At 44.1% G+C, this 10,704-nt stretch overlaps 1 protein-coding gene across 2 annotated transcripts; it reads right to left on the bottom strand.

Annotated features, from left to right (window-relative positions):
* Nucleotides 1–635: 635 nt before the first annotated feature.
* SLITRK3 (SLIT and NTRK like family member 3) lies at nt 636–10,223 on the bottom strand. Of its 2 annotated transcripts, none has more exons than XM_037524637.1 (2): nt 10,153–10,223; nt 636–4,494 (listed from the first exon to the last, which is right to left on the bottom strand). In XM_037524637.1, the coding sequence occupies exon 2, from the start codon at nt 4,471–4,473 to the stop codon at nt 1,543–1,545; it is 2,931 nt and encodes a 976-aa protein (XP_037380534.1). In that variant the 5' UTR covers nt 4,474–4,494; nt 10,153–10,223; the 3' UTR covers nt 636–1,542. The 2 variants fall into 2 exon arrangements, with proteins under 2 accessions (XP_037380534.1, XP_037380533.1); XM_037524636.2 differs by lacking the exon at nt 10,153–10,223 and adding an exon at nt 9,121–9,591.
* Nucleotides 10,224–10,704: the final 481 nt, after the last annotated feature.

Genomic DNA, 10,704 nt, shown 5'->3' with positions numbered 1-10,704 from the left:
CTAGTTAATTCCATACTTATCATGAATCTAGTTGCTTTATTTTTCCCAGTTACATCTTACCTAGGAAAAAATGGTGCATTATTGGGGTACTAAGTTTGAAATTCATAATCCCAGAGAAAGAAGTGAACTATAAAACAGATTTGTTTTTTTAAGTCCCAATTGTATCCTGGTATGGGATGGGGTGGTAGGTTATAAGATTTATCAGCATCACAGTGCATCAAACTTGTTAATAAACTAGTTGTCTGTATAACAAGTAAAAGAAAGGTTTTTGTTTCTTGTTTTTTTTTGTTTTGTTTTGTTTTTAATGGGAGCACAAAAGGCATGGCATAGCTGGAGTTTAAGGTTCAAGCTTTGTATCCTCTATATATAATGTATTATGTTTTTTCAAAAACTTTTTATTAGGAAAGCTATACCAGACGCATAATCACTATACAATGATTAAACATTACCTTTACAATTTATAATCACTGAAATTACAGAATAAATATATGCACATTTCTTTTGAATCTTTGTGTGTGAGAGAAAACATTAAAAGTGCTTCCTACAAAGCTGTTAGTGATATATACCCAGTTGCTTTTTTATGATTTTTAATATTATATATATTTATATATATATATATATAAGAAAGTGCAGATGTTCTCAAAAAATCTTGGCATCAGGATGAAGTGTCACAAAGAGGGTGTTCATCCCTAGGCTTGTGCCTCTGGCTGTTAAACCACCAGGCCTCCACTTGAATAGGATCCAGCCTAGAATATTACTTTTCCCAAGGTGGTAGGAAAAATGTTGTGAGCTGTACACTGAGAGTGAAGGAACGGCGGTGATATGGAGAGGAGAGGAATGAATCAAACCGGAACGATGAGATTGGGGTGAATGGGAATGGTGTATGTGTGTGTACCTGAACCAGAAGGAAAAGACTGCAGGTTTAGGGGCCTAACTCTATGCAGGGATTTGAGATTTGCATGTGGGTATATGTATGAAAGACAAAAGAGTAGGTGAGAACATTCGAGCAAGACCCTCCCCCCTCCCCGTCTTGCAGTTTCCAGGCATGCAGCAAACTGCATTGTTAATACATGTACATAATCTGTGCCATGATGAGAAGAGGAAGGAAAGCCACAAATGTCAATTTGTTTCCCCCCATCAAACAAAATTACAAATAAAAATAAAAGTTACTGAAAATAAAAAGACACATTGGATTTTACTTAATTAGGATCAATACAATGATCCCCAATATACCTTACACATGGCACAGTCAAAGTCTTAAGTTTCAGTATAAAAAATAATGATAACATTTGCTGGCAAAAGTCTGCGAAGGCACTTCATTGATTAATGATCTGAGTATGGCCCATCCTCCAAATCACATCTGAGAGGGGAGAGCATACATCTGTATTTTCTAGTTATCATGCGATTTCAGTCCTGTTCAGGGCAGGGATATTTGTGAGAATGTAGTCATTGGGATAAATGTAAAGGGAGCAAAGGATATATTTCCTTTATTTTCCTTTTTGATTGGGAAAAAAAGCACTAATTTATTTTCCTTTTTTTCTGTTAGAACCTATATGTTGTTTTCTCCAGAACTTCGAGGTAATCCGGCTTGGTTTGAAGTTTGGCCCTTAACTCGAGGTAATCACTTTTTTGGGTTTGGTGGTCTGTGAAGCCCTTTCCAGCCGAGAAGAGAAGGGTTTCTTTGAGCCTGGCATCCTGCTGTAAGTCTGGGTATTGCATGCCAGGAGGGTGGACGTGCAGTTCCTTTAATTTGGGCACTGTGCCATAGAGACAGTCTACGAATCCCACTGTGCAGGGGGCTGGCTGTGGCCTCTCGCGGTCTAGTAGCATACTGCCACCACCACAGCTGCCCCCAGGAGGAAACAGCACCACCCCACCATTCTTCTCATGGTGGCGGAACCCAGTCAAGTCTCCCCCAGTTCCCGCAACTACCCCTGAAACCCCACCAACTGGGTGGTGAGGGTGGTGGTGATTTACCGTCACTATGGTGTTTAGCTGGGAGCTGGACACTGCCAGGGTCCACTCCTTTTCTTTTTCCAGTAAGGTCCGGTAATTGCTGTGGTTCTCTTTGGGTGCCTCAGTGAACTGCTCACTTCCTAGGAGAACCTCACCTATTCCTGGTGGTTGAGTCCCAGGACCCCCACATTCTGTACTCCCTGCCTCCTGGACTGATGAAACAGCTATCTCTTCCTCCTCACGAGGCTTGTAGATGGGATTATTACACATCTGGGTAACTGGGTGGGGGATATATTCATATACATGCCCCACAGGAGGGGCTTTTTCTGGGGAGGAAAGAGTTGCTCGAACTCCACCACCACTTCCACCTCCACCGCCTCCACCATCCTCAAAAAGCCGGTGGCATTGCATCTGGATGCCAGTAAGGTCCACACCTTCCTGACGCTTGCTTCTAAAGGGCAGCTTCTTTCGGCGCCGTCGAAGCACATAGGCAAAGAGACCTGCGGCAACAAAGACTGCTGAAAAAAACAGAACCAGCAGGCTAAGAATCAGCACAGAAAGTGGAACGGGGCCTCCAGGGGGCCCGAGCTCATAAGGTGATACACTTGTTGGCCCTCCAGCAATGTGAGAATCTCCAGGCTGGGCAGGAGATACTCCAGGTGGTAAGACATGCAGCATCTCTGGGCAAAGAACTTCCATCTCAATGGTGCGCACATCACGGTGGGTGAGGTTCTCAGGGCTCCTGCAAAGCACATCACCAACCACACTCACTGAGCTGATAGTTTCGATCCACTGTTTGAAGGGGACCAGGTCACATGTACAGTCCCAAGGATTCTCATTGAGGTCTATCTGGACAATAGCATTCAAATGTTCCAGAACACCAGCCACAGGAAGATAGAGGAAGTAGTTCTTCCTCAAGTTGAGCCGGGCCAGGGAAGTGCCAGCGAAGGCATCTGTTGGCAGGGTCCTCAGCAAGTTGTTGTTGAGGAATAGTAGTTTCAAGTTGGGCATGAGGCTAAAGGCTGCAGGCTGGATTTCCCGGATGACATTGAACTCAAAATACAAGTAGTGCAAGCTCTGTAGGCCTCGGAACATGCCTGGTGTCAGCTTCTCTATGTCATTGCCATTGAGGAAGAGGCTCTTTAGGTTGGGCAAATTGATGAAGGCGCCATCCTGGACATAAGAAATACGATTGTTTCCCAAATGCAAAAGATCCAAGGAAGAGAAATTCCAAAAATCAGAGCGGTATATTTTCTGAATCAGATTGCTACTCAGGTACAATTTCTTGGCATTTAATGGCCTTGGGAGAAGCTCAGAAATATTATTAAATCCTCGTTCTTTGCAGTTGACAGTCAGGCCAAGGTCATTGATGTGCAAATTACAGGTACACCCTGTAGGGCATATAATGGGAATGGGTGGTCTGGTCTGGTAAGGAGCAATGGGAGGTTGGTTTGGGCCAGGATAGAAAGCTTGGGATGTGGAGGATGGCCTTGGTGTTCGGGGCTGTTTGGTGGGCTTAGGCTGTTTATTTGAGGACTTATATTCAACAGAAGAAGCAGTAAAATGGACAGAAGACAACATTGAAGAAGGCTTAGTTGGCCAGACATTCTCCTTGCTTGAAGACAAGTGGGGGACACCCAAACTAGCCTCCACCTCAGAGTCAGACAATAATGGACAGAGTTCTGTCTTCCTGATTTCTCGTAGGTCCTTTCCATGGAAGTGGAAAGGGGTCTCACAGGTGATGTCTCCTACCAGGGCAGTGTAAGGAATGCGTTCCAACCAACTCTTCAATTGTACAATCTCACATGTACAGTTCCAGGGATTTTCTTCCAATTGGAGCTCCATCAGATTCCTGCCAATGTGGTCTAGCATTCCTCGGTAAAAAAGTACCTTTAACCTGTTGCCACGTAGGTCCAAATGGGTTAAGGAGACAGCCTTAAATAAATTGGTTGGAAGCATAGGAATCAGATTATCATTTAAAATCAGAACCCTCAATTTACTTAGGTTCCGAAATGCCCCACTTTCAATACGTTTAATGACATTGTAATCTGCCTGCAGATATTCCAGACTTTCCAAACCAAGGAAGGTGTCATTTCTAAAGACTTCTAGTTTGTTCTCATGTAGATACAACCTCTTTAAGATTTTAAGACCATTGAAGGCTCCTGTTTGAATGTCCTGCAATGCATTGTTCCCAAGGTTAATGGACACAGCATTATTCAAATGAAGAAAACTGTTGGTGTATAATTTTCTCATTGAATTTCTCTGGAGATACAGTTTAAAAGGCCTTGACCAGAACTCAGTAATCTGACTTATATTTGTAAATCCTTTACTGTCACAATGTATGTGAAAGAGGCTTTCTTTAACTTCACAGTAGCATGGATCAAAACAGGGCTCATCTATTTCCTCTGAGTCCTCTATCAGGGGAATCGGGGTAGTCCATCCTAGAGCAATTGTGCTTAGAAGAATTATCCACAACATCCTCCCTCTGTGAAGCATCTCAGTTATGGAAGATTTCATCGTTCGTGGTTGATTACAAAACTGCAACAGAAATAAAGATGCAGATTTTTAGCTTTTCGTCATATGCACTGTTCTAAATGACTCCTACATGTAGTGTTTTTAAAGAGTGATACAAAAACTTTAGCTGTTGTGAAGTGACACTCAGACCAACTTATCAACAAGCTTAATATATTCTTTATTTTGAACTTAGGAGTCTCTGAAATATTATACCATGGAATGACATTTTCCAGAACTAAGTATTGCATGGTAAAGGGCATATAATTCAAACAAAAGCAACCTTCATTGCTTCATTGCTTCTTATGGCAAAAAAGTGGCATACAGTGATGTCCAGGTATTGGCAGATTTAGTAACAATGGCAATAACTTGGTCATTATACCTATTTGACTGTTAAAACTCACATCAATATGGCAGGTGTCCAGTATAGCTCTGATTTAAACACTAATAGAAAAAAAATGGTGTTCTTTAGACTATAGGTTTATACTCAAAACAGCCATGATATACCCTGATTACAAAAGAATATGATAAATTATGAGCCCATTGTCCAGTATCAGACATTGTGACGTGTAAGATGATTGGTATCTCAAGAAAACTTAAGATTTAGCTTAAGAAATTATCATAGCATGTTTAATTACACTGTAAATTTAGACCTACCCCTACCCTTTTTGCCCAAGGAGAGATTATTAACATTTCCTTTAATAATTTCTGCATATGTGCATCATTTGGCTATTTAAATCTTTTAAGAGTGATTACCTCTTCTAAAAAAAAAAAAAAAAAAAAAAAAAGCAAGCCCTGCAATTGTCAGAGCTAAAGATAGTGGCAGCTCAAGGATGCTAAGCCTGGGAGTGTCTGTATTAAACACTTGGCAGAGCATAGTTTGGAATGTGTAGCTATGCCTTAAACAGCAACTGAGAATCCAGTAAAAAGCTGGAAGATCAGGTTAAGGGAGAGGTGGATAGTTAAGGCAAGAAAGGGTAAAAACCTCAATTTTAATCTGCTAATTAATAAATGATCTGTCACACAAAATATTTCAGAGAAAGACAGCCCTCCTTTTGAATTAGAAAAAATCAAATACAGTGCACTGTTCTAATAATACAGAGCCTTCCTCTATGGCCTCTATGGTTGTTATTTTCTTGTCCAATAACATCAGGTTATGAAAACACACACTTAAACAAATTATAATAATGTATTTGTATCAGGTTGCCCTGTTCAGTCACTGAAATATCAATCACAGTTATATGATCAATTTTAATAAAAAAACTAGACTTTTTAGCTTATAGTGTCTATCCACACACAGATACATAAATTAAGGAAATGTGTTGTAAACCCTCTAACTTAATAACAATGATGTAATTTATAAGGAGAATGCAAAGAAAAGATCTCCACATTCAACTTGCATATAATGTACACAGCTGTAAGGAAAAAATCCATGAGAAAACAAAGAGAAATCTGCCTCAGGCTTACAATACTCAATTTTTAGAAACAATTAAATGGAGAGAGAGAGAAAGAGAGCAAGAGAGAGAGAGAGAGAGAGAGAGAAAGAGAGAGAGGAGGCTACATTGCACTATTAGTTTTCCCTGCCTCCCTTATAAAATATTAAAATTTAAGTTATTTTTTTCTTCATCATTCTTTTTAAAAATGAATTTCTTGTTTTTGAGGTCCCTGAGATTTAGGGAAGAAAGGCTCCGTATGTTTTTGACTTACCTATTTTGAAGGCTTTTTTTTTTTTTTTTTTTTTAAGCACTGAATATTAAAAAGAAAAAAAGGTTTGAGTTGAAGGATATTTCCCCCCCTCCCTTCCTTTTGCTGAAGCTGAAGAAAAGGGGTGGGGGGAATTTCTAAGAGGCAGAAAAAAAAAAGGGCAGCAAGCTGCAGACGTGCTTGGAATGCAATGGGCCTTTCAATGGGCTTCTTTAGGATGCAGAACTGCCGCTTGGCACGCTCAACAGAGGAGGGAGCAGGGGCTGCTGCGGGCTTCCAGTTTTCGCAGCCGCGGCCACTGCCTCCGCGGAGGCTATTCTTTCCCGGTAACCGGGAGCACAACATTGGGCCCTGAACAGAGGGCGGGAGGAAGGCAGGCTCAGTTCCAGTGCAGAGTCTCGGACTTCTTTCGCGCTGGCCTTTTTTTTTTTTTTAATATGTGCTTTAACCCTGGATCCGGCTTTTCACGTCACGAAAATGAGCTCCAAGAAGGGAACGCGCTTAGCATGAGTTCGGGCACGAGCACTGAGAAGACTTGAATATACTGATCTGTGTGTGTGTGCGCGCGCGCGCGGGCGCGCGGGCGTGTGTGTGTGTGTGTGTGTGTGTTTAACCAGAGAGAGAAAAAAGTGAAATGGTAGAGTTGACAAATTGTCAAAATAAGAAACAGGGAGAAAAGATCAACCTACAAGAAGCATTCCTTTGGTGGGGAAAAGGGAGGAGGAAGGGGGTTCGTTTTTTGTTTGTTTGTTTTCGTTTTCTTTTAACTCTCAAGGAAACCATCACCTCACTAGTTTCCTCTTGTAGTTCCCAAAGCTCCTCTCTCTAATGTAGATAGACTGAGAAGTAAGGCTAGCCTCTTAAATTACCCTTTTTCACAGTAGAGACATTCCCCTTCAAAGACCTGAATAAAGGGAAATTCAGGGGCCCCAAGCAGAAGGGCTGAATCTAGCTGGGTCAGCTTGGTTGTCCAGAATAAGGGCTCAGGCGGTCAGAGTGACTTGGACCGAGTTTCTCCTGCATTTTGCTTCGATCTCTTTGCACCAGGAATCCTTTTGTTGTGCTGGAGCTCAAAACCTTCGATTTCCCCAGAATTCAACAACCATTTGTTCGCTTCCACCTTTTTGAAAATAGAGACAAGCCAATGCTCTGGAGGGAGACGCAGACCAGTTGGGTAACAATGGAACATTTCACTTTTTGTATGGGGAAGACCTCCCGGGAATGAGCGGGGTGGGGGTGGGGAGGAGAGGGTTCAGGGTTTCTTTCCTTTTTTTTTTTTTTTTTAATCCAAATAATCCTCCGAAATATTTTGGGGGAAAGCATTATAACAAGTAGTGAGGGTGGGAATGATTGAGGGAAGATTTTGCAATGAAGAGAGGCCACCAGATGATGGTTCACAGGAACCCTATGAGAATACTGAGAGTTCTACAGTCCTACCTGCTGGAAAGAAATGCAGCTTAGTGGGGAAACTCGAGAAAAACATGCATGGAACAAGGGGGTCTAATTTGCGGGAACTGTGAGTCCTCAGTGCACACCCACTTCCATCTCCCATCCCCCATACACACACCAATCCTGTCATCAGTTTATGTGAAAGACAGGGGTTTTCTTAGCTAAATAACTGAACTGAACCATAATTATTGTAGGGCTCAAAGTTGCCGGTAGCGAGGGCTTTCCCTTTAAGTGCTTAAAAAAATCTTATTTATCGATTTCTTACATATATATATATATATATATATACGTAGCTCAACAAAATGTTCCTCAAAAGTCAGTCTTAGGCTATTTACATTATAATCAGCATTAAAAATGAAGCACAAATGTTTGCTTTTCCACAGTAGCTAATATAGGAAACTGTGATCAAAGACTAAGGGGTGGGGGGGCGCAGGATTCGCTAACATCCTTCATCCTAAATATTCCAGACCCACCCTCTTCCTCAGATAGGTCTCAGCAGAGAAGCAGATCAATACCAAACAGCCTGAACCAAAAATCAGAACAATTCTATCACCTTCACCAGCTGCCCCAAACCCCCACCCCCCAACTCCCCCAACACAGACCTCTGTACCCAACGTGCAGAAGCAGTTACTGTTTCACGCATCTTATGGCAACCCGTGATGCCATGGAATCAATGGGTATCTGGGAGGCTTCCCTGAGCTTCCAGGTGGTAAACGGCCCTCTGAGCAATCATTCTTCGTTCTTACTTGATCCACGTCCTAAAGGTTATTCACCCCTTTCCCTTCCTTTTTCTCAGACTGATGTGTCTAAGCTATAGGAAGAGCTTCAAAAGTTAGGGGATGAAGGGCCCAGAAGCCCGGATTTAGTCCGCGTCCCGCTGGGAGCGCCGAACACCATTTGTTTGTCCACAGGGAGGACAAAAAGCCCTTTCTCCCCACTGTGCCCTCTCCTCATGTCCCCCTCCCCTTTGCCCGACCTCCCAGCCTACTGATCTCTTGTTATCTAAGATTAAATATTCCAATATGGAAGCAAAACGATCTCCCCTAGAACAAATAATTAAAATGCTGCATCATTCATTTTCTGAAGAGCTCCGAGCCTTCTTCATACTCTTTTCTAATATGTTGTCTCCAGGCGAAATGCACAATGGGTTTGTTAAGAAACCGAAAATGATTTAAAGCTCAAGCCTTTTTCCTTCCATCTCTTACAACGGGAGGGAGCGGACCACTGGGGGAGGGGCCCTTCGCTCAGCCACCTGGCCTATTTGCTGGAGTTACTTACGATTTCCTCCGCCAGAAAAGGGGTCTGAGGGTCTATTAGTCTACAAAGCTACTGCTTCCACCATCGTCCTTACAGTTAATAATTCATTTCAAAACGCAGGAACCCCCTAGCACCTGTGAGCGTTCAGAAGACGCGTCAAACTACACCCTCAACATTGCACATCCTACATGCGAGAAATACCGGTTTCAATTTGCCAAAGTAGAAAAGGATGGCGGCGAATACCTATGGTGCAGAGTGCTCATGATCTCCGAGGTTTGCTCCGAGGGGCTTCCCAGCAGGAGATGCAAACTCTCTGGGAGGCTGAATTGTATCCATTGTGTCGTAAGCCTGCATTTTCTCCTCCTTCAGCCACCAACTTTCAGAAAGGCCACCAAATCTCTCCTGTAATCCTTTTAAGTGTTTCCCACCTTTGAGACTTGCTGAGAAATGGTCGCCGCATACCAATGGGAGAGCCGGGCGCTCACCTAGCGCGGCAGTGCCGGTGACGGGGAGCTCACTACCCCAGCTCCATATGCCCCCGGCGGCAAGCAGGCAGCGTCAGAGTCCCGGGACTTGATTCTTTGATTTAAAATCTCTGTGCTTTCAATTCAGAGGCAAGCTTCGAGGTCCCCGAGAGCCCTGACTCGGTCCCGTGTTTTGTTCCTTCTAGCTTTCGAAAAGGTTGTCACAGCTCTATCCCTGCCAGAGGCCTCCTCGGATCCTAGGAAGGTGGGACTAGCCCTTGCTCCTCTGGTGTCTCCGTTCTTGACCCTTTCACTAGGTGGGGGGTGGGGGGTGTATAGATAAGAGGGTGGGGAGGGGCGGCGAAGAGGCAGGAAGGGGGCGACTAGAACCCAGATTCCAACATTGGCCAGAAGGCGAAAGGGAGGGGGCGCGGGGGTGGAAGGAGAGAGAGAGGGAGGGAGGGAGGGAGGGAGGGAGGGAGAGAGAGAGAGAGAGAGAGAGAGAGAGAGAGAGAGAGAGAGAGAGAGACCTCAGTATGGCTGTGCACACCAAATTCGACTTGGATTTGGGGGGTGTCAGGCAAAGCACGAAGTGGAAGCAATCCTGTTGGCAAAGAGTGAGCCCCCTGACAGCTCACCATTCAAGCACCCTCACTTCTCAAGCGGGGTGGAGGGATGCAGGAAAGGGGAAAGCGGAACGTTCAGGCCAAGGAGATGCTCGGGGTGGCAGCATCTTTTAAGACTGACCTGCTTTAAAAGTGTCACTTTAATGGCCTAGGAAATAACCAAAATCGGGTTACAGGTTACTTACCAACGACTGCACCTAAACTGGGAGCGCCGGGTTGGGTATTAGCAGATAATGTAAGAAATGCCAGGCAGGAATCTGAATGTAAATCCATCAGCTGCCCCCAAATCGTGCACGGAGGGAGCGGCGCTCTGGAGCCCCCAGATCAGCCCATCGCCCGAGTCTCCGACAGCTTGTCCCCCCGCACCCCCCTCCCCTCCTCCGCGCCAACTGTGTAAATCAGCCGCTGCAGTCCTCTCGCCGCGCATCGCAGGCAAATCCCTGCTTAGGAAGCAAAGAAGCAAGTGATCTCTCTCTCTCTCTCTCTCTCTCTCTCTCTCTCTCTCTCTCTCTCTCTCTCTCTCTCTCTCTCTCTTATCGGTCACAATCTGGCAGCTTTACAAAGAGAAACCCTGTAAAATCAGGAAATCAGCATTCTGTATCTGAAGACTGATTTTTAACTTTTAGGTCGAATATGAGATGGCTTTTGGAAAATTACAGCCCAGGCCCTAGGGGTGGGGGTCGGGATTATCACATTTAGAGCATCTGAGCTGTATTGGTGGGCGGAATCGCTAAACA

Source organism: Talpa occidentalis, unplaced genomic scaffold (assembly GCF_014898055.3).
Source record: "Talpa occidentalis isolate TD23 unplaced genomic scaffold, MPIMG_talOcc4v2.1 talOcc4.4, whole genome shotgun sequence".
NCBI classification, from domain to species: Eukaryota; Metazoa; Chordata; class Mammalia; order Eulipotyphla; family Talpidae; genus Talpa; species Talpa occidentalis.
This window is presented reverse-complemented; position numbering and strand designations above follow the sequence as displayed.